Raw genomic sequence first — 21,850 nt, forward strand, 5'->3', positions numbered from 1 at the left:
TCTCCAGCTTCAGCCACACCTCGGTCCATCTCCATCCTAGCCGTAGATCATACGGAACATCCCCGCATGAGCTCATCCGAGTTGTGTGGTCTCCACCAGTTTGGCGGTGTATCGCGATTTTAATTCTACCCTATTGTCTTTACAGGATCATTCACTTATGTAACCTTGCTGTTGCTGCCTCACAAACGTCCAGGAATCCTGAACCATCACAGCATCGACAAACGCCACTCGAACCATTTACAATGAGTTACGACTCCACAATAACATTCACTCTCGACACAGTATGTCCTTGGTAAATGTCACAACCTTCTCTCCCTAGACGAAATCTCGTCCCCTAGTTTTTACGTCTCCCCAATTCCGCTAACATCATCCAGGACGTATCTCGGTTTCCTCCAGCTCCGCAAAGCTCTCGATTCCTACCGCTCCGCCAACCCATCCTCACCAGTCACCTTCAAACTCCAAATTGCCCCATACCAACTATACCCGGATTTCTCCCGCGACGGCGTCGACCGGCACGCCTGGTACCGTGACGAAAAGTACGCCGGCTCTGAAGACCGGTTCCAAAAGTACTCAGCCTACATGGGCGCCTGAAGGCATAGCTTTCGACTTCTCCAGCGGACCCTTCGCAAGCAAACACGTTCCACGCGCATCGCATACTGCAGTACATCCAAAAACACCACGGCCCCGAGGCAGCGATCAAAGCGCTCGAGAGTCTGTACGAGCAATACTTTACGCAGAAAGCGCATCCGAGCAGCCCCGAGACGTTGCTGAAGGCGTGCCAAGCGGCCGGGTTGAGCGAGCAGGAGGGGGAAAAGCGTGGTCGAGGATGAGAGCGAGGAGGCGATGGAGACGAGGATGGCGGTTCGGGAGCAGACGGGGAACGGGGTGGATAGTGTGCCGCATATTGTTTTTGAGGGGCGAAAGAGGGACTTCACGCTTATTGGGACGAAGGAGGTGGGGGAGTATGTTAAGACGCTGAAGCAGGTTGTCAAGGAGGCTTCGTAAAGAGTGTCCATCGATCAAAGAGAACGCTCGAGAGATTTGATGAGTTTACATCTGCGATGGCTTCCACACACTACCGCCCTCGTCTTTCTGTGTAATCCTCGAACAGGTCGGTTGTCGATTGCGAGTAAGGTAATCATCGATGGACTGCTCTTAACTCTGTTGTGCCCTTCTGGATAGTATGCGAACAAGTCGTTTGTTGTATGCAATGTGGGATCGAGAATCGGATTGAGCTCGTTTCATTCAGGCCCTGTGGCCGCCGGAACAGCTCTAATGGTATGATGACATTGCCTGTTGCGAGCGGCCCACCTCTCCTTCGAGTAGACGTAAAGACTAACAGGCTTTGGACGGACATCGTACAGTACCGTAGCCGGCGCTGCAAATAGTGCGAACGCTTGGTCCGAATCTCTGATGCTTTAAGGTGTGCAAGGCATGAAGTAACAACTTCGGTTGATGATCTTACCAGTCGTAGTAAGGACCTCCCAGATGTAACACTAAAGCGGAGAAGGCTTGTACAAGCCATATAGGTGGGTAACAGATCAGGCAGAGGCCTGTGAATATGTAGCGGAACCGTTCTTCGCCTTTCCCGTCTTCTTTAGCGAAAGCTCGCCAGACAGAATAACACAGACAGACGCAGACGAAGAGGCTTTGTATCAGCATGAAGGTCGAAGTGGTATGCAAAGCTTGGTAGTGCACGTTCGCTTTGATCTTATCGTGATCAAACGCAGGGAACACCTCGGTGGTCGAAAGGGTGTCCGAATGACGGGGATCCGATAGTTGTCGTGATAACACCCAGGCCGTAAGTGAAGGAATTAATAAGCCAAGGAGCAAGATCAAAGTTCGTCGCCGCCTGGCTGGCCGTGCGCTGGAGGAAGTGTTGAACGCCTGCCATACACGAAGCAGACGAGAAGCTGCAATGACGCGTGATAGAAGCCCCAATAAGTGATGGTGAAAGATGCAGCGACAGAGCCCCGCAAGGATACTCCGTGTGCGAATGGTGTATCAAGACAGGGTAACTGATAGAGCAAGTCAGCCGCTGTCCAATTTGTGTAAAGTAAGCTGGACACATAGAAGTCGCTCAAGTAGGTAGAGATACCGATATGGGTCCACGAGAGGAAGACAGTCATGATCCAAAACGCCCAAGCGCCAGGCCCATTTAACCCACTGGCAGCAGATATCCCAAGCAAATTGGCAGGTCCAAGGGGAAGGTCGAGATGTAAAACATGGCCCATTACGCCAAAATGTTGTATATGAAGAGGTGGCAAAGTCCAGATCGTGCAGCAGGCTGCGCTATGAGTTTAAGCAAACGATCCTACAGACGCAGTCATCTTCGAAGCTGTGCCGCTGACAGCTTGCATTACACCAACCTTGGCAGCCCCTCCACCGACAAGATGATTTTTTTGCTAGACCACAGGCGACTGTACAATTTGTTATGGCACCTCATGTCCAAGTGCAAGTCAGAAACATAGGAGCAAGTAGAAGAGTGGCACAAAATGGCAAGGCTTGGTTTGGAAGTAATGCATAGAATTCTGGATATGCCTCTATCAGGCTGAACTACTTCTCGTGTATCTGATGTCATCAAGCTAGTGCCATAGTCATTCGTCGGTGCCAACGAAGGATATGCAGATAGTGCGACCAAATGACCAACCCAGATGGTCAGAGATGCAGTGGCCATAGCCCAGTATGAACAATGAAAGAATGAAACATATGTACGCCGTCAACGCCGATACCAGCCGGGGCAACCATGCCGCTAGAGAGTCGTCGTGAATCGAGATGTGAAGAGGTAATACTGTAGTCTTCGTAGGACAGTAGTTCCCATAGGCAGTCTAGACGAGCGACCACGAGACTCCAGCGCGCAAGATTTACTTGCGAGACCAGTCGTAGCCGGTCTCTGCACGCTTGGTAGCCTCGCCGACAGAAGGGTCACCGCAGACAGGGCCCCAGACCTGCGCCTCAAACTGGCCGGCTGCAATATTATTGCCGACGTAGTCGTAATCTGGCAAAGTCAGTATCTATCCATAGCTTAATTTGAAATTACTTGCAGCAGTAGAGGCGTCCAGGCCAGTCAACCTGGCCCGGGTTGCAGTTTCCGACAGCACAGCCGATGCGCGAAGTGTTGCGCCACACCATCTGCGTGAAGTGGCCCCAAGCATCGTCATAGTGGGGGTGGTCGTACGGGTACTTCGTTTCTTCTTCGTGCCAGCCGTGAGCAGCAGTGCGGGCGAACTCGATCCAATCTTCGTACTTGCTAGGGGCGGGCTTCTGGGAGGAGAGGTTGCTGCCAGAGCGCATCTGTAAAAGTCAATTAGGCTACACAAGGCCTTAAAATGCTGCATGACTTACGTGCTCGGGCATGTATGTGCACTCGGAGATGTCGCGGCGAGCAGCGTCAGCAAGACCTTGGTCCCAGACCAGATCTTGAGCACAGTGGAGGCGGCGCCAGAACCAGTGAGCCCGCATCACAGCACTAATGAAGTTGGGATCGTCTGGGTGAGGAGCATCATCGTTGAAGAGTTCGCGGGGCTTGACATCGTGAGCGGGCGCGGCGACTGCAGTGGCAGCCAGAAGGGTGGCAAGTGTAGCGAAAGGCTTCATGTTTGTTGATGTCGTTCACTGGAAGGAACGACCAAGGTGTATGGATAGGGGTCTCTCAGAAAAATGTAGGTCGTAGGTAAGCTGGTGCAGTTGGTCGAGAATGTTGTGCACTCAGGTAAAGTCAAAAGAGCGGCAGTTGTAAAGAGCGTGAATGATCGAAGATGGAGAAGGGGTAAAGGCAGGATGGCGGCGTGTTTATATGACAAGTGGCCCATGCACCGAGATAATATTGACAGCAACGTGTGGTCGAGGCGCACCTACTGCCTTCACTTACCTGCCATGACCTTGTGCGCTAGCTCACGAAATCAGACCACGCGGTGTGGAGCAGGGCAAGAGCGACATAACCCACAGACAGTCCGCAATATGATCAAGAGACGACTGCAGTGAAGCGAGACGCAATGTCCATGAATTCGAGAGTACTGAAGCATCGAATAAGCCCACTGGATTACCCGACTTGTGTCGCGGCAATTTCGTGCCTGATGATGAATAGCTCGTTTGTTGCTTTACCACTTTCTGCTAAGAGACACAAGCGGAGTGTCACGTAGCGCCTATTGTAGGCGCCTGCAAACGGGCGTCACCTATGCCGGTCAACGTTGTGAAAGGTATGGATAGCACTCTAGAACATGTAAAGCCGTGCGCAAGAGAGCATATGATTGGCGTGCTGAACCGCAAAGCTACAAAAAGAGATCAGAGGGCAAGGACAGATCTAACGAACGTTGAAAAAGAATATCAGCGTGACTTCACAGCAAAACAACAATGGTGATACATTGAAAGAACGAGCTGACAAGCGATAGAGGAGAATTGATGTTCTGAAGCCCTAAGTTTTGACGCAATGCTGCCGAGAGAGAAGCTCTGTACGAAGTAGAGTGCTTGTTGCCGCTCACGATTGACGCGAAGGAACGAGCCATCCACGTACAAGATATACTTAGACGGTCAAAATCTACTCCTACACTCCAAGTGGGTATTTGGCGTCTGTCAGCAACTTCAGGTGTCGCCCTTGTGCCACACAGCTTCGCGTTACACGTTGTCGACCTCGTCTGAGGGCTTAGGTCAATTTGTGTGATGAGCGTTGGAGATGACAAGACTGCCCCTCAGACCCCGCTGTGTGACGTTTGCACCCTGTGCAACTGTCGTGTTGCCTGATCTACTTCCCGTACCAGGCCGTGAGCTTTTCTGTTACCATGAGCCAGGCTTCGACGAGTCATGCCGCACGGAGTGCAGGGAATGATAGTGGTTCGTGAGAGCACGCGCGGTCGTCTGTATAATATCGTAGAACCGGATCAGATCTGCAACAAGCAGCTCTGTAGTTGCAGTGCTTGTGTTCAGCCTTCCTTAAGGCGTTTTGCAGGCCGACCAATGAGAGAGTCATCTGGTAGCCCACTCCGTTTTGTCCCTGGCAAACTAGACGTACGAATGTCATTGTCCTCTTGACTGACTCTCCGAACAGGGTATTTGATTTTGGAGTCTTCGAAGCAGCTCTCTGACGGCCTGCCGTGTACGGTAAAGTACGGGTGCTCGAGCGCTTTCTCAGCTGTCAGGCGCTTGAGTGGGTCATACTCGAGTAGCTGCTTGAGCAACGATAGTCCTTCCTGGCCAGGCGTGTCCGGTCCAGTACCAACAGGGTAACGATTGTTGTTCAAGGTTTGGTGGTACCATCGTTCCAAGCCGTCACTCTGTGGACGAGGATAACGTGCTGCGTTACCAGCGATGAGCGAAGCAAGCTGAGGATACTCGGGCATGGAGTTCAATAATGGCCAGCGGTCTTTGCTTGGTAAGCCCATGATCTCGACGATCTTTTGCATCTGATTGCGCTGAAAGGGTACGGTCTTCTTGTTGTCCATCTTCGCCTCCTCCCCCTTGAAAATAGGTCGCAGCGACAGCAGCTCGGCGAAGATGCAACCCACTGCCCAAAGATCGACCGCCGGCGTGTAGTGACGGCTGCCCAGCAGCAACTCTGGTGCCCGGTACCAGATTGTGACGACGACCTTATCGCCGGAGAACAATGACTGGAGCGGCTTGTGGAAGAGACGAGCTAGACCCAAATCGCCAATCTTGACTTTGCCCTCTCTTGTCACCATGATGTTGGCAGGCTTCAGATCCCGATGCATGACCCAGTTGCGGTGGAGATAGACAAGACCCTGCAAAAGCTGATACAAGATCGATCTGATAGTTCGTGCAGGTATGGCTTGGCGTTGAGGCTGGTTGTGGTGGTGGATGATCTGTAGTAGGTCGTGTTCTGCATACTCGAAGACGATGAAGATGCACTTGTCTTCCAGTATGATCTCAGACGTGTGAACAACATTTGGATGCGCTAACTCGGTGCAAAGGGCCATTTCCCTTATGGCGGACTGTGAGATGCCGGAGTACTGGAGTTCGCCTTCCTTGTCCGGTTTGAACCTGTGCTGTCAGCAACGCCAACTTACAGGTCTGTTGGTTCTTACTTCTTGATGGCAAATTCTCCGATGCGGCCATTCTTGCCTTCTGCTTTGTAGACGCGTCCATAGGTGCCGCTACTGATGAAGCCTACGATCTTGTACCGTTCGTTGATTCGCTTCTTCGAGCTGTATCCTGCGAACATTGGTGTGGAGTCTCCGGTGTCTGCTCAGATGCTGTTTCAGCACTCCTTCCAATATGCTGATGAATGCAATTCAGATTGGTGACAGCTGATGCCAATATTAAAGGTGTAAGATGAGTTGAGATGATGTGATGTTGACAGCAGCGAGGCTGGCGGAACAACAATAAGCGAACCACGCGGCAGTCACGACCAGCAAGAGCAAGCGCTAGACGAGACTGACCAAGTAGAAATAACAAGGAGATGGAAAGTGAAATGAACGACACGACAAAGAGCGAAAGTGACACCCAGACGCGGTAGCAGAAGGGTTACCGACCGTTGAAGGCTCTCGCAACGTTACTGCATAGGGCGGCTCGGGCGGTTGGCGCAGCAGAAGGTGGGCCACCCGAAGTTGGGGGATTCGACTGCGGCTGGCTCATCTTTTCGGCATCATCTGCGTCTAATTTAGTTGTCTCGACGTCGGCAGCTGGCGCATACGCGCATGCGGCGTTTGGCGGACACTGTCCCGTGGACGGAACACAAGGGGCGTGGAGCCGTGGAGTGTCTCTTGGGGCTGGGCAGGACGCCGAACTGCAGACGCGGGAAGCTTGACGGCTACTTGGGTCGATCTTGAGGTGGTGATGCTTTTCAAGATACAACGTGAAGTTCTATGTAAGAAGCATGGCGCAATTCAAGGAGTGAAGCTGTGCAGCCATCTAGGTTCGTTGAAACAGCTGGATGGTCTCCCCACAGAGCCGCAACATGTGAACGCTTGTCGCCCAAGCTCGTCCCATGACCAACCACCATCACACGCTGCCTCCGCCTGTCCCATACAACAAGGTAGCGCCTTTGATGGTTCAACGGGCTCCGTTCCTGTTTGAGGTTGTAGTGTAGCTCATCTTTCGCGTGTCAAAAGGGCACTCCGCGACCTACCAAACAGGTATATGCACCTCATCCCTCGTGTATTGTCACGATGGCGTAGCTGTGCGATCCAAGCTGATAGCTAAGTATAGCCGTCCAGACGCGTAGAAATCTTCAGCAACCCTTGAGCTTCTCATTACAGCCCCTGTGCAGACACCATGAACCCGCGTTCATGGTTCGGTGACCTGACAGGGTACTTCGTGTACATGCTCTTCGTTGCGACCCTGGGCCCGCTGCTGTTCGGCTTTCATCTGGTATGCAACACCCACAGCTCAACACAGCACCACTAACGACACCAGTCTGAACTCAACGCGCCCGAAGATGTTATCCGCTGCAAGAAGAGGTCGATCACCTCCACCGACCTCACCGCGACTGCTACGCCGAACCTGCCACGATGCATTGAGATGACGCCGACCCAATGGGGCGTCGTAGGCTCCATGTACACACTCGGCGGACTGATAGGCGCACTGTCCGCAGCACCTCTAGCCGGCAAATACGGTCGGCTCAGAGCTATGCAGATTATGACTCTGTTCTTCACAATCGGCCCCGTCTTCGAAGCGCTGTCGCCCAGCATCGCCGTTATGGCCTTCGGAAGACTCGTGTCTGGAGTTGGCGCAGGAGCAGCGGTGGTCATCGTGCCTCTGTATATCTCAGAGATTGCACCGCCTGCCAACAAGGGCTTCTTTGGCGCCTTCACGCAGATCATGTGCAATGTTGGTGTTCTGGTCGCGCAACTTTTGGGTTACTTTCTCAGCCACGACTCATACTGGAGGGTCATCTTGGCTGTTGGTGGCATGATTGGTCTTGCGCAAGGCCTGGGTCTGCTGCTGTCGGCGGAGAGCCCCAAATACCTTGCTGAGAAGGGCAATCTCACTCAGGCCAAAAGGACCTTGCGCAAGATCAGGGGCGCAGACGCCGATATTGACAGTGAGATGAGCGACTGGGGAGTGGACGGATCCAACGGGAGCGGCAAGTACTCTCGTCCATGTGCGTCGCGTTTCATCAGTGCTAACACCACAACAGAGGAGGAGCAGACCCTGCTCAGCAACGAGGGGGGCTCAACGCAGGCAGCGGCAAAGTCGTCCGGCAAAGAAGGCTCATTGAGCATCATGCAGGTCTTCCGTCACCCAGACTACAAGAAGGCTGCCATTGCTGTTATCATGGTCATGTTGGCTCAGCAGTTCAGCGGTATCAACAGCATCGTCATGTACGGTGTGTCGCTGCTGGCAGGGCTACTGGAGTCCAACTCTGCGCTGCTGAACCTTGCCGTGTCTGCGGTCAACATCGTCATCACGGCTGGAGGTGCACCTCTCCCGGATAAGTTTGGCCGCAAGCCATGTCTGCTTGGCTCCATTGCTGGCATGGGCATCAGCTCCCTTTTTCTTGCTATTGGCATCATGAAGTCGGTGCCCGTGCTGTCAGCCCTGGCTGTGCTTTTCTTCGTCTCGAGCTTCGCACTTGGACTCGGGCCAGTTCCCTTCATCCTAGCCAGCGAGCTTGTAGGCCCGGAAGCTGTGGACGCGACTCAAAGTATCGCACTGGGAGCGAACTGGATTGCAACTTTCATTGTTGCGCAGTTCTTCCCATTGCTGAGCGCGCAGCTGGGTGGAAAGGTCTATCTGATCTTTGCAGCACTTTCTGCATTCTTCTTTGCTTTCCTGTCGTGGTATGTACCAGAGACCAAGGGCAAGAAGAACGCCGACGAGGTCTGGGACAGGGAGCGCAGGGTCGATTGACGCTCAACCAGAGAAGTGGGATGACGTGGGTGACACATACTCGAGAGGAGCGTCTGCGTGTCGCAACAAAATGGTAGCAAAACGAACACAGTCTTTTCTCGCCTCCAATCCCATCCACTGTCTGCTTGGTGTTGCTTACAATGTTGATTACCAAAGTACATATCCCCTCCGGCGGCCAAATGTCGGCGGTCTTCCGCACGCTTCCAAATGAACCCTGAAGCGGCTTCGGCTTCGGAATTATGACATGAATCGCTAAACCCCTCGGCTCTCGTCACAACATCAGACATCACTACTACACGTTTCTGATACTGCCTGTACACTCTCGCCTTTCGCGCCGCGTCCAATTGACTGGATATGTCTTTTTCCAGCATGCCCGAACTACCGTCACATACGTCACCAGGTCTACCGCCGCTATACACACCGCAGCCGCAGAGTCCGAGTCGGAATGAGTTCGACTTTCACGCCTCAGAGAGTGCCGTAGGGGAGGACACAACACGCCACCTCGGGCCAAGATCATCGCAGCACCGCGGGTCCGACCCACCGCCCTCCATCATCTCTCCCGCATTCACGCCTCCAGCGACACCCGGCTTCAACACGCCGTCACAGCCCCGCCGGCCACCCCGCTCCGTACCGGTGGATACCTCCTTGTCCACGGATTCGCCGCGACCCGAGCTGCTTGAAAAGCTGCCGGTAGTTGAATGCGAAGTACGAGCGCGCATACCCACCACGACCGGGCATGAGATGTGGCTGCATGTATACCGCAACAATGTAGACACCAAGGAACATCTGGCGATTGTATTCGGCAACCAGATCCGCTCGCGATCATTAGATGCAGAAAGACCCGGGGAAACAGAGCTCGATCGCATGACTAGAGGCGCATACGTAGGGCGACTGTTTCCCGGACGGACGAGTTCGCGGATAGAAGCAATCAAGCGCTCCGAAGGTGTGCCCTCGAAACGAAAGCCAAACGCCGACACAGTCACCGACCTGGACAACGGCCTGATCTCGCCCTCGTCCGCCTCCTCGGAGAACGGCGACGTGCAAACCCCAACTTCGGATCTCCCTCTCGTCCGCATACACTCCGAGTGCTACACCGGCGAAACCGTCTGGTCCGCGCGCTGCGACTGCGGTGAGCAGCTGGACGAAGGCGCCCGCCTGATGGCTGACCCAACACTTTCTCCCTCCGGCGGTGCAATCATCTACTTGCGGCAAGAAGGGCGCGGTATCGGGCTGGGAGAGAAGCTGAAAGCGTACAACCTGCAGGATCTGGGCAATGACACATACGAAGCAAACGTTCTGCTCAGACATCCGGCGGATGCGAGAAGTTATGGGTTGGCCACGGCTATGCTCATGGATCTGGGCTTGGGAGGAGAAAGGGGCATTAGGTTGCTTACAAACAACCCTGATAAGGTGCGGGCAGTCGAGGGACCTGGTAGGGAAGTTGTAGTCAGGGAAAGGGTGGCAATGGTGCCACTTGCGTGGAAGACCGGTGGAAAGCAGGGCATCAAGAGCGAGGAGGTTGAGAAGTACCTAAGCACAAAGGTGAGTTTTTTGCCCTCATCATCTTGGACCAGAGCTAATATAGATACAGATCGAAAAGTTCAAACACATGCTGGACCAAAAGTAGCCTCCGACCGTGCGACCGACTGTACAAATGAATTTTACTTGCATAGAGACGCGACTTTACACTGGCGTTGGTGGACACATTTGAATCATCTTGAGCGGCTTTGGAAGCGCTGTAGTAGTTGCTAAGATACCACAATGAGATAGTTGTTGCTCAAATTCGGTGTGCCGGCTGAGTGCTAACGAGACGAGTAGCTGGCAGTCACACAACACTGAATATCCGCTGCGTCATCCGCTTTTCAAAGCAGCGACTCATTCTGCTGCATCTGGATGATTGGCGGTATCCAGCGATCTACGAGGCTTGGAACCACGGGCGCAGTCGCATCTCACCAGCTGCGCTTGTCTCCGCTAGCGCATGCGGCTGAGCTGCAGCTGCCTACGAGGCTGATCCTCGCGAGATACAAGAAACAGCCACCACTCAGTCACAACGGCATCATCCAGAAAACATTCAACACCAACCACAAAAACTTCATTAACTCTATGCGCCAGCAGTCACGGATTCACGGTTGACTCTCGTCTCATACTCAACATGTGACGGTTTATGGAGTAAGGAGGTCATGTGTGCCACGTGTTTTGGTGCAGTGTTCTTGCTCTTTCCAACAAGCACTTTCTACCCCTGTTCTCTTTCCCATCCGCCATCCTTACTGGAAGAGAACGCTCTGGGAATTAGATTCCACTTTAGACGAGCACGATAACATCGCCATGGTAGCAGTAATAACGATCTTCAACGCAATCATTCTTGTACTACCCCTATGCAAGACCTATATTCGGGTCAAAGCTCGCGAGACCATCGAAAAGTAATACGTGGTCGTCGCGTTCATCTACATCTCCGTCACACTCGGCTGCATCATCACGTATACAATCCCAATCTTCAGACACGTCAATCAGAAGCTTTGCTACTTCGTTCCTTGCGCACCGCAAAGCTTGAATGCAGGGCTTTCATTATAGCCAACTTCTTGAATTGGCCCAATCCTATCGCAGAAAGGTCATCGCAAACCAATCAGAATCTTCTTGATGCTTGGGGAAATGGCCCTATTCAAACTTGAGTAAAAATGCATTAAGGCCTGCGGTAGATCTCGATAGCATGGGTTGAGAAGCCATGGACGCGAATCTTCGAATATGCAACCATGAAAAGCTTCACTGAGTACAGGTATAAGTCCCTCATCCATCCCACCAACTTCTCCAATTGGGCTTGGCTGGGTAGGTGGTGACATGTAGGACTACCTAGTACAGTCACACGAGAGTGAACATTCACCTGCTAAGCCTGCTAGTTTCCATTGTATTTTACAGTGGCCAGCATTTGGGGCTTTTATTGGTCCCAAATTACAGGGGGTTTGTACATTTAAAAAACCACCAATAAAGATGCCGCTGGAGCCAACGGTGGCACCAGGAGCACACCGATGAGGAAATCTCCTATATATTGGTCGTTCGGCATCTTCGACAGGTTGATTGGAGATTCTGTTTACTTGAGTGGAGATTTTGTGTTGGCCTGAGATTGAACAGGTGAGAATATAAGTTGTTCAGGAATGAAGTTTTGTACTTGTGGGACTGAAGAGGCAACCACGATTCATTGTCGATACATTTTCGTTACATTCTCGTTCGCTATCGCCTGATGCAAACAACATCGGTAGTTCACAGCGTCTAGCGGAATTTAACTGGATTGTAGTGTATTGAATTGCCATTTCCCCCTTAAAAATAAGCTGTTACAGAACCTCAAGCAGAGCCAAGGAGGTACTCAAGTGCAACGTCGATTACACAGCTCAATACACCACATTCCTAGCTCTCAAACTCTAGCCACTTCGAAAGCACACACTGGAGATACTCAACTACACAGCGCTCTCTGTATCTACCACTCATACCCTGCTTCCTCCTCATTTCCCTCCTTTCCCTCATTTGTCCTCTGCACAGCCTGCTTGAGCCTTTGCTCCAGATGCCCAAGTGCTTCTTCCTTCGACCACCTCTCCAACACTCACAACTGCTCTTCCACACCCCCTTTAGTCCTAAACAGAGCAGCGGACCAGCCCTACAGATCTTGGTGGTAGTCCATCTCATTGATATTGCGCTTGGTCTTGACTGCGATAGCAGTGTGCTCATGGTAGAGTTTCTTCGCAAACTCTGTGATTTTATTAGCTGCCAGGTATGATGTGGAGTTAGTCAGGGATACATACTTGTGATTCGGCCGACGACGAATCTTTCAGAGTAGAAAATGCGTACATAAATCTCAATAATGCCCCTACCGACAGCTGCTGCGAGTGTGCCGACCACTACTACCAAGAGAAGGAGAGCGAACAGCTGGAGTAATGCGGAAAGAACGTCTCCGATGAAGCCGAGGAATTTTGGAAATGACGGATCGGTGAACATTATTGAGGTGTTTTGGAGGATATGTAGTGCTAAAGTTGGTGAGAGGTGTGGGCAAACAGCGTTAGAACTGGCAGAAATGGGATATTATGTGTGCTCGTGCGAGTGGGATTTGGTACTGGGAGAACTGAGCCCACGCGAGCAATTGGGTGTGACGTACTCGGACCAGACAGAAAGAGCAAATCGCCAGAGAACATTGATTGCTTGAGACGTGGCTTCACAAAATAACTGTCAAGTAGACCCTATGGCCAGCTTGAAGCACTCTGGAAGTGAGCCTTGGAGGTACTCAGCTACACAACACCTTCCATAGCGCTCCACTTATACTCCATCTGCCCCGCTTCTTTGCTGCGCACAGCCTTATTGATCTCCTCCTATAGGCGGACCAGTACTGCTTTCTGTGGCCACCAATTTGTGATCTTCAGCTGCTCTTGCACCCCATCTTTCGTGCCAAAGATAGCGACAGACCAGCTCCGAAGATTATCATCGATATCTTCGTTGTTGCGTTTTGTCTTCACTACGAAAGCAGTGTGGCCAGGATAGAGCTTTGTTGCATTCTCTGTAACCATATGTCAGTAGGAATCCGATGCGATATGGAACTCTGAAGGTAGTCAAGCATACAAACCTTTGATCTGCTCGACAATGTACTTATTAGAATTGCAGCGGCGATCGATGACCATGCAGATGGTTGCAGCCACGACAAGGAGCAGCGATCAGGTCCAGAATGAATTCGAAGAAAGCCGCAGGCAGTGTATTACTTGACATGTTTGCAGTCAACTTGATTGCAATCGTGTTGGAGACTACGGTATGGTCAAAAATTTGCCAGGGGCTTTCACTCGCGAGTAGGAATCTTACACGCCCGTCTACACAGGATTTTTCATGGTTGCTCACTGATAGTCAGCCTCGTCTTCAGCTGCCGCATCCTCCTCGCATGCAGCATGTTCCACTTCTGGCTTCTTGAGTGCTGCCTTTTCTAGACCCTTCTCCCGATCGAGAAGCCACAATCATCAGAGAGAAGGATACGGCGAATAGTGCGTGTGCGAGGCTGATAAGGAGGCAGAGGAACGGTATTTGGCTTGGCTTGGTCGACATATTGGAAGTTGTGTTGAGAAGGGCACGTTGCTCTCAGGTTGGAGAAATGTTTGCGGCGGACCACAAAGTATTGAGTTTACTTTTATACCTGTTTCCAAAAATTGTGGCTTTGAAACATGAAGAGTTGGTCCCCCGGCTCGCAACGAGTGCGCGACTTCTGGTTAATGAACATACGTTGAGATCTGGTTCCAAAAGATTCGCGTAGGTAAACACAAATCGAGGGCGATGTACTTGCGCGAGTAAGAAAGAAAAGCACCACGAGCTCCTGTCCTGAACTGATCGCAGCCTTGCGTGTGGTGACGTTTCTGCGTTGATATCAGCCGTACATCAGTCCAGCGTAAACCTTGCAGCAGCGATAAAAAAGCAACCAAGTACGATGTAGATCTTACTGCTATTAATATTCAAAAATGTATTGATGTTGAAATACGAGATGGGGTATCATCGTTGAGAAGCCTCTGAACGCCTGTTGAATTCCAGCGGTCTGCGTTGTTGAAGCAGGCCTCCGCCTCTACGTCTTCCGTCTATGTCTTTGCTCTACTCTTTCTCAACCTTCTTCTCTGCGCCGTACCCTCCCTTGCCCTCAAGGTTCTGGTAGGTCTTGCCTTCGGAGCGTGGAGCATTCCTGCCGTTCCTGGGACCTCTCTCGTCAAGGTCCTCTTGCAACCAGTTGAGCACAAGCTCACCAAGTTCGCTGTTGCCAGACAAAACTCTGGAGTCGGGGTCGTTCTTCACGCCCATGTCGTCCACGCTGCCCCACTTCTTGACCTTGCCAAGCGACATGTGTACGAGGTGGGTTGGCCAGGTTGCGAGATTGTCCAGGATGTGTGTTGCGTATACGATGGTACAGGGGCGCTCGTTGGTCTCCTTCTTCAGGAAAGCCAAGAAGTTCGATCGCGAGAGCAAGTCTAGATCGACGGTGATCTCGTCCAGCAGAAGGATCGTCCATGGTCGAAGCAGACCCATTGCCAGTTGTACTCTCCTCCTCTCACCATCAGACACGGCATGCATGCGCCATGTGAGGTCGATGTCAAGCACCTGCACGAGCTCGTCGCGGCGCTCGGAGTAGTACTGGCCGCCAACGGAGTTGAGGAGGGTGACGACATCGATGTCGGTGCGGACAATGGGATTTAGAACCCACTCGAGGCCAAGGTAGGTGACACCCTCGAGGCCTTGTTTGAAAGGGTCGACACCTGCGATCGAAACGGAATCGGCAGGAGCCATGCGCTTGCCGGAGAGCAGGCGCAGAAGAGTCGTCTTACCAGCACCATTGGCTGCACCTTATTAGCAACTACAACGAGATTGAGCTTTTGTATGCATTGTATACCTCCAATCAGAAGTGTCCTGCTGCCGGGCGGCAGGTTCAGAAAGACGTCTTTCAACCCGCTCGAACCGTCTGGGAACGCATAGCTCAGGTTCTTCACGTCAATTGACGGCGCGAGCTTCTGTCCGTTGGCTTGAGTCGACATTGTAAAATTCGAGTATGTTTGATGGAATACGAGGGAGGCCGTTGAGACCTCGTGGTGATGTGCTACATTTTGTATTGTAAACTAACGTAAAGGTGGGGGGTTCCGTGACTCGCACTGGCGCGGGCGGTGATGACGAACATGAGATGCCGAAGAGTGGCTAGTGCCGAATTGGGCAGGTCCTAAGGTGCTTCTCAACCTCAACTTCAACGACACATCGTCAAGCTATCTGCGCCGTCTCTGACTCAGCCTCGATGAAGGATCCAGGAGCTTCTCACACACCCACAAAATTGGCTTAAAGTAGGACGTACTGCATGTTGCCGTTTATTGACATCTTTGACTGGTACTGAGTTCACTCTCAAGAAGTATACTGCCGTCTTCAGCCCTTCCGTTCAAGGCGCAGATCGTGCGTGGAAAATCATATCCTTGTACTTGTTCTATCATTTCATAACAAGAATGTCTTAAGACGCATATCACAACTATCACCTCCGCAACATCGAGCACAACAGATGCAATGTTGTGGTAAGCTTTGCTCTGTGTACTCCACTTGTCAACATTCTGCCTTCCTTCGCGCTTTTTTTCCACGCTTCCATGAGGCCAGGCTGGGCGCAAACGTGCGACTCGTGCCTTAACCTTATGCTTCTGCTCTTTGTCTTTACACGCCCTGTTCCACTTCAGCAAACATCCTTGTCCTAGCTTCACTACCGAGATCGGCATGGCCAACTCTGGAGGTATTCCACGTACTAGCATACCGTTGTTCGACCCTGTCATCGCGTTAGCTGTTCCCGGTATACTCGCCATAGCCATAGCGCTTCTCAAGTTCAACAGGCCCGCTCTCGTCCTCACAGCCGTCTCTGGCGGCGTAGTGGTAGGCTTCTGATTTGGAACCGGAAGTCCGTACTCGGCCTGGAACGAGGCTAGAAGGCGCTGTCACCGAGGCAGAAGCTGTGAGATCGAGTTCCAACAACTGCATGGTACGCTCAGCGCATTTCTAGAAGCCTAAGCGACTAATCACGCAGCAGATGCGGCAAGGCACCTGTATCGCGACTACGACACATTCAAGATTAGTGTCAAGTACGAGCGTCGCCGGTATGAGCCTTCAACAACGCAAACCAAGTGCACTGCGATTGTGCATGGAATGATAGCAAGCCAAATCAACAGCAGGTGTGTACTTGCGGTAGGTTAAGGCACGGGTGCAGACGAGAAGTCAGCTTTCCACAATTTGAAGTGGGACGAGTGTTTGCACAGCTTGTCCAGTGGAGGATGTCGACGGCTGTTGTGGTATAGGTTGCGAAGAGGTGACTACGATCCATGAGTGCACCGAACAGCTTCAAGGTAGACTAACATCATATGTCCCGTGCTTACAGATTTCCTCAAACACGTTGCCCAAACTTGCGGGTCCCGGAAAGTCAGAGATTTGTTGCTGCCAGCATTTGTTTGTGGCCTGTGCTCGCACCTTCTGTCTTTGCAAGCCCATCACCTTCCGTTCCTCCTCTCACCTCGCTCTCATTCAGTCTGCACCTCTTCGAAACGCAACGATGTTGCACCCTCTGAATCTCGTACACATCCTTAGTCTATACCTTGGCATCAGCCATGCACTGCTTCACGCACAAGGACTCTCTGTCACTAACATGGGTAACATCACTTTGAATCGTTGATGTTCAGGCCTGATTATCTTAGGTGTTGTGGACATCATCGCGATTCTGTGGACCTTGCAGATGATTGCCGGTTACTACTACTTCAACTCTGCTTCGGTGATTGAGGGACACATCCAGCACGTCAAGGGTAAATGCCAGCCATAGCCTCCGTTCCAGTCGTTGCTGACAATGATTTTAGACATCATCATCGCATCCAACAGCCAATGTGACTATTCCAAGAAGCCTCTAAAGCCCACATACGTCAACGTGGAGGGCAATGTGCGCAGATTGGAACCAACATGGTGGACCCGACTCGCGTATGATAACAGGTGGGTTGGCGAGGTGAAGGCTATGGACAAGAAGGATTGTGAACACCTCCTGGCCTCGACGAAGAGATGTCACTTTAACAAAGCAGACGCCGCCCAGGAGCTCTCAGGTTACTTCCACCAAATGTAGGACTCAGGACACAGGGAGGGATGCAGGCAAAGCGGTCCTCGATCAAGATCTGGATCGATAGAGTGTGAGAGCTTGAACGTAACGCTCGACAGGAAGGTCTGTGCACAATTACGGTGAGGTGGAAGCCACTTGTACATCTATCCTCCAGCCAGTGCTCGCTTTGATCCTCCTCGCAAACAACTGCCTTTCCAACACCTTCGTCCTTACTGAATACCTCCACACAATCGTCTTTCCGTTCGCAAAGATGATGCGTCCCATAGACATCCTTCGACTCCATGGCCTTTTCATGGGTATCATCAACCCATTCATCCGTACTCTGAGAGGTCACCGCGACCCCTTTAGTGGCATGGGTAAGCTTAGTCTGGAGGTTCGTGGCTCCAGATTGACAGAGTGACGACAGATGTCATCGATGCCTTGACCGTCCTGTGCGCTCTCATTATAATGACGCGCTTCTACTACCTCAACTCTGCCTCCGTCATCAAGACCAGACCGAGCGCATCAAAGGTAGGTCGTAGCATCGAGACCTCGAGGATCACCGATTCTAGCGTCAAGTTGAGCATTACTAAGATCTTATCACAGTGGTGGCGAAAGAACGCAGCCGCTTCTACACCAACATCCTCGTTCGCAAGCACAAGCCGGCGCCTAACGATCATAACTTTTCTGCTGAGCAATGGACGGGTGAATTCATGGCAAAAAACAAGTCTGGTGGCAAGAGCACTGTGGTATCTACCCAGGAGTTCCACTCTAGCAAGGCTGCTGCGCTGAACGATATGGAGGACTGGCTCATGGCTTGAATGAGTGAAAGGCCTTCAGGGTATGGTCAAAATGGAGGACACTATACGCGCTCAGGTGACATCAGAAAAGATAACAAGCTGAGATATGCCACGACGTTGTCTTGAGCACGGATAGTGGAGTACTATGGCTGTTTACAGGTTGCGAACGAAAGAAGCAGAGCGTTAACCAGTCGCGCTTATATCTGCGAGCATATTGAAATCAAAAGCATTCACATGCCTTCAAATGAAGGTAAAGCGAATATACGCCACTTCCTTCCTCTCGCCAATGGTCGGTGTTGGAAGCTTCTACGCCCGTCTCTCGCTTACCCTTTCAATCCTCATCCGCTCCATAACCCATGTTCCCATTTCCAGAGCGTCGCTGCTCCCTCCAATCAGGTGGGGACTTATGATGATCATTCTGCTTACCTACTTCCTTAGGGACTTCGAAAAATTCAATCGCCTCTACGTAGAGGCTCATCCACGTTTGTTTTGCGCACTCGATGAGTACTTTACCTCAAGACCAAGGCAAAATTCGACACTTACGGTGTCTTCGCAGACGGACTGCTCTGTGTAATTCTGTCAATGGGAACGGTTGAGAAGTATTGTGTGTCATTCTGTCTGTCCAGACTACGAAGTGAGTAGGAGAAATATTGCTGTGAACGAGCTAGACCCAGTTGGACTAGCGGACAGATCCGAACCACCCATAGGGCTAAGGGGACGTTCCCTGGGTACTGACAAATTCTCACGAATTGCTCGTACCACAAGATGACCAACTCACGGTACTACATCAGATACCACGATTGGCGCGTCAAGCGTAAGCCACCCAGCATCTTCACAGGACCAAGGTTAACGTGATGGTCTCCAAGACTTGCCCGAAAGGCCTTTCTGCAGCACATAGAGTTCGACGTACCCTTGATTCGTAATATGACATTCGATTCGGAGAGAAGATATGCCGCGAGTGTCTATGCAGTGAACTGTAAGGCCAGCGATGCAATGTTGGCAACAAATGCAGAGACTTGGTTCAACAAGGTCGGGGCGTTCAATAACCTTGAGAAGGTGCTGAAGAGGCATGCAACGCTTCGCAAGGATGAGGAAGAAGTCAAGAAGGCCGGTGAAGCCTGGATGAGGTACTCTGGAGGCATACAAGTGATGGTCGGGATGGAATGAATCTACATTCTCGCAGAACTGCGAAGTGGATTGCGACACTCGGAATCTGCGGTGTCTAACTCCCAGGTCTTTCTTACGCTTTCATTAACGAGCGTCTCGTCACCTTTGCCAAAACCAGGTCCATCATCATTGCGATAGGCTATGGCAAACAATACGGTTTTTCAAATCTACATGGCAACTGTGAATCGCCAGATGAGGCATTGTTGTTGAACGATGCTGAAATTGGAGGAAATTTGGAGCCAATCGGAGAACGCTTGGCCTGTCTGACACCCTACGAGACAACATACTCAACTCCCTCCATCCAACAACTCCCCCAATCCTCGCCCTTACTTTCTCCCGTTGCTTCTCTGTAACAACCATCACAACCCCCCAAATCTCCATACACTCCTCCTCCCTAACAGCCCCCAGCTCCCGTCCAGCAACATCTCCAAACCTCCTCCCCAGCTCGTCCAAACTCTCCTCATGGTCCCAGGAACTCTTCTCCAGCGCCTGCTTTACAAAGGTGCGGAATTCACTGATTTCTACTTGTGGTGCCATCTGACAGTGTAGAGAGGACGAATAGAAATGTGGTTTGATCTTTGCGTATAGTTTGGTTGTAGAGGATGGTGTATTCGTAGCCTGGCTCGGCGTTTTGGGTCTTTGAAGTGCCGAGGTCGATCAATTTCACTTGTGGCAGCTGAAGTTCTTCGTCTAGGTCAAGGGATGGGTAGCGTATGAGAATGGTGCCTAAGTGTATGTCACCGTGTGCGATGCCGGGTTTACACACTTGGTGCAGCCACTTTAGTGCTTCGCCTACCTTGATGTTGATGAGCCACGTGAAGACCTCGGACAGAGTCTCGAAATGAGACTTGAGATCTTCCAGACTGCACATCAAAGGGAGGGTGGAGGTAGTTAAGAGATGTGCGTCGCTGCTCAAACAAACTCCGTAATAAAGAAGTTCGAGGGAAAGCCTCGCACTTCACCATCGCGGCGCGACACGCGTTTCCTTCCGCCATTTCATTGGTAGCAGCAACAACTCGCAAAGCTTTCACCTCATTAACAAGCGTGGGTCTACTCGATCCATGACACATCTTGGCGGCTACAGTCTGTTTCGTCAGATCGTTGCACCCTATTGCAAGGTCAGCTTGTGCCGTCGTGTCAGTGCATGCTGAAGTTGTGGCAGAGGTAGGGAGGGAGAAGTATACATCGCCGTACGTGCCGCTCCCTGTGTGGGCAATGAATGTGTATGCTGGAGGGAGGGAGGGAGATGAGTCTTGGGGCGCATCATAGAGCCGGTCAATGGCGTGGCCGATATCTAATGATGTGGGGAGGGGGCTGGATTGAGACATGTCAGGTTGAGTTTTCCGATTCGTGGGGGTGCGGTTGCGAGAGAAGAACATGCAAAAATACAGACTAGCACTGGTGCCGTGTATGCACTATGTATTGATGGCGAGAAGCAGAACATAACTGCCAGGCCTCGTTCATCAAAACAACCTTTCACTAAGGGTTCGGATATCAGCTAGTGGCAACAGTATGGAGATTCAAATTGTGCAAGTAAGGAATCTATCTGGGTATGTACCTCTCCCCGTGTCAGCCGACTTATCTTAAAAGAGGATGCGTCTCTACTCACAGCACGCCAGGCCAGTCTTCGTGTGCCAGTCTGTTGACTACCTCCAGCTTTTGCCTTTTCTTGTCGCTCTTATCCTGTCCTGTTTGGAGAGCTTGCTCGCCGCACGCTCCTGCTTTCCTTCGTGCATATCGGTAATGGGGTCCTGCTGATGAGCTGCCTTCATTCTACGCTGTATCTCGCTTAACATATCCTCCGGAGAGATGTCTGGGTGTTGTTGAAGAACTTTATCGATGGTCTGCCTCTCCTGAGTACCAAGTTTGGCCATCTTGTCCAGATGCTGAGAACAAAATCTGGCGATCCGATCCAACTTCTGGGATCCCATTCTAATAATCTGGTCCATTTCACGCCGCATCGCTTGGTATATCTTCCAAAGCAATGCTCGGCGCAGGGTCATCAATAGTATACTCCACTTCCTCCTTCTTTCCTTTCTGTTTTTGCGCTTATCGGGCTCTTGATTGGGCGTGGAAGCTGTTTCATCTTCGTCTTTTTCGTGCCCCTCAATAGGTTGTTCGGGCTCATTGTGCAACTCCCTCATGCCGCCTTTCATCTTGACCTGCGGCTGTTGCTTATCCGGAAGATCGGCCAATATATTGGACCAATTGCTGTTCTGGCTGCCTCCGCGGTCCTCCATAGCCTCCAGTGACTCTTCAGCTTCCATTGCATACAAGTCTTTCAATTCCTGTAAATCCTTCGAATCCTTCCGCTTCCTCTCTCCGATCGGCGCCACAACTTTCACTCGAGGAGTGGGCTCCAGACAGGCTCAGTGGGTCCTTTGCTCTTATCCCGCTGCATGACAATGACTCGCTTCGACCCACCGAGGCCGCGCATTTCCCTAACATTTCCAGATCAGCGGCGACTTTACAGAGAAGC

General features: G+C 51.6%; 10 protein-coding genes across 10 annotated transcripts; 3 read left to right on the top strand and 7 right to left on the bottom strand.

The window, feature by feature from the left end:
- Positions 1 to 242: 242 nt before the first annotated feature.
- Positions 243 to 1,116, top strand: BU25DRAFT_443946 (thioredoxin-like protein; the record flags this gene model as incomplete). The annotated part of the gene is made up of 4 exons (XM_033709394.1): positions 243 to 292; positions 375 to 526; positions 616 to 790; positions 834 to 1,116. 4 exons carry the CDS (start codon positions 243 to 245, stop codon positions 1,003 to 1,005), a joined length of 549 nt encoding a protein of 182 aa, XP_033555344.1. The 3' UTR covers positions 1,006 to 1,116.
- A 312-nt stretch (positions 1,117 to 1,428) lies between these two features.
- BU25DRAFT_416353 (uncharacterized protein) lies at positions 1,429 to 1,852 on the bottom strand. Its single transcript, XM_033707760.1, has one exon. It carries the CDS (start codon positions 1,660 to 1,662, stop codon positions 1,462 to 1,464), a length of 201 nt encoding a protein of 66 aa, XP_033555345.1. The 5' UTR covers positions 1,663 to 1,852; the 3' UTR covers positions 1,429 to 1,461.
- On the bottom strand, positions 1,749 to 2,381 carry BU25DRAFT_252944 (uncharacterized protein). The gene has a single exon (XM_033701629.1). It carries the CDS (start codon positions 2,232 to 2,234, stop codon positions 1,836 to 1,838), a length of 399 nt encoding a protein of 132 aa, XP_033555346.1. The 5' UTR covers positions 2,235 to 2,381; the 3' UTR covers positions 1,749 to 1,835.
- A 389-nt stretch (positions 2,382 to 2,770) lies between these two features.
- Positions 2,771 to 3,688, bottom strand: BU25DRAFT_253072 (PR-1-like protein). The gene is made up of 3 exons (XM_033701630.1): positions 3,346 to 3,688; positions 3,045 to 3,294; positions 2,771 to 2,998 (listed from the first exon to the last, which is right to left on the bottom strand). The coding sequence occupies exons 1-3, from the start codon at positions 3,595 to 3,597 to the stop codon at positions 2,865 to 2,867; spliced, it is 636 nt and encodes a 211-aa protein (XP_033555347.1). The 5' UTR covers positions 3,598 to 3,688; the 3' UTR covers positions 2,771 to 2,864.
- Positions 3,689 to 4,919: 1,231 nt separating this feature from the next.
- Positions 4,920 to 6,175, bottom strand: BU25DRAFT_355046 (cyclin-dependent protein kinase-like protein Ssn3; the record flags this gene model as incomplete). Its single annotated transcript, XM_033703547.1, has 2 exons — positions 4,920 to 5,994; positions 6,039 to 6,175. 2 exons carry the CDS (start codon positions 6,173 to 6,175, stop codon positions 4,920 to 4,922), a joined length of 1,212 nt encoding a protein of 403 aa, XP_033555348.1.
- A 637-nt stretch (positions 6,176 to 6,812) lies between these two features.
- BU25DRAFT_380137 (uncharacterized protein) lies at positions 6,813 to 10,582 on the top strand. Its single transcript, XM_033704216.1, has 4 exons — positions 6,813 to 7,323; positions 7,369 to 8,796; positions 9,256 to 10,347; positions 10,397 to 10,582. The coding sequence occupies exons 1-4, from the start codon at positions 7,228 to 7,230 to the stop codon at positions 10,430 to 10,432; spliced, it is 2,652 nt and encodes an 883-aa protein (XP_033555349.1). The 5' UTR covers positions 6,813 to 7,227; the 3' UTR covers positions 10,433 to 10,582.
- Positions 10,583 to 12,451: 1,869 nt separating this feature from the next.
- On the bottom strand, positions 12,452 to 12,789 carry BU25DRAFT_463927 (uncharacterized protein; the record flags this gene model as incomplete). The annotated part of the gene is made up of 2 exons (XM_033710641.1): positions 12,452 to 12,543; positions 12,597 to 12,789. The coding sequence occupies 2 exons, from the start codon at positions 12,787 to 12,789 to the stop codon at positions 12,452 to 12,454; spliced, it is 285 nt and encodes a 94-aa protein (XP_033555350.1).
- Positions 12,790 to 13,970: 1,181 nt separating this feature from the next.
- BU25DRAFT_404988 (P-loop containing nucleoside triphosphate hydrolase protein) lies at positions 13,971 to 15,438 on the bottom strand. Its single transcript, XM_033705140.1, has 2 exons — positions 15,200 to 15,438; positions 13,971 to 15,146 (listed from the first exon to the last, which is right to left on the bottom strand). Exons 1-2 carry the CDS (start codon positions 15,339 to 15,341, stop codon positions 14,410 to 14,412), a joined length of 879 nt encoding a protein of 292 aa, XP_033555351.1. The 5' UTR covers positions 15,342 to 15,438; the 3' UTR covers positions 13,971 to 14,409.
- Positions 15,439 to 16,876: 1,438 nt separating this feature from the next.
- Positions 16,877 to 17,431, top strand: BU25DRAFT_463930 (uncharacterized protein; the record flags this gene model as incomplete). Its single annotated transcript, XM_033710642.1, has 3 exons — positions 16,877 to 16,973; positions 17,019 to 17,123; positions 17,175 to 17,431. The coding sequence occupies 3 exons, from the start codon at positions 16,877 to 16,879 to the stop codon at positions 17,429 to 17,431; spliced, it is 459 nt and encodes a 152-aa protein (XP_033555352.1).
- Positions 17,432 to 19,708: 2,277 nt separating this feature from the next.
- BU25DRAFT_416358 (uncharacterized protein) lies at positions 19,709 to 20,437 on the bottom strand. The gene has a single exon (XM_033707761.1). The coding sequence runs from the start codon at positions 20,240 to 20,242 to the stop codon at positions 19,883 to 19,885; it is 360 nt and encodes a 119-aa protein (XP_033555353.1). The 5' UTR covers positions 20,243 to 20,437; the 3' UTR covers positions 19,709 to 19,882.
- Between the last annotated feature and the right edge of the window lie 1,413 nt (positions 20,438 to 21,850).

This window comes from Macroventuria anomochaeta, assembly GCF_010093625.1.
Source record: "Macroventuria anomochaeta strain CBS 525.71 unplaced genomic scaffold BU25scaffold_61, whole genome shotgun sequence".
Classification (NCBI taxonomy): domain Eukaryota; kingdom Fungi; phylum Ascomycota; class Dothideomycetes; order Pleosporales; family Didymellaceae; genus Macroventuria; species Macroventuria anomochaeta.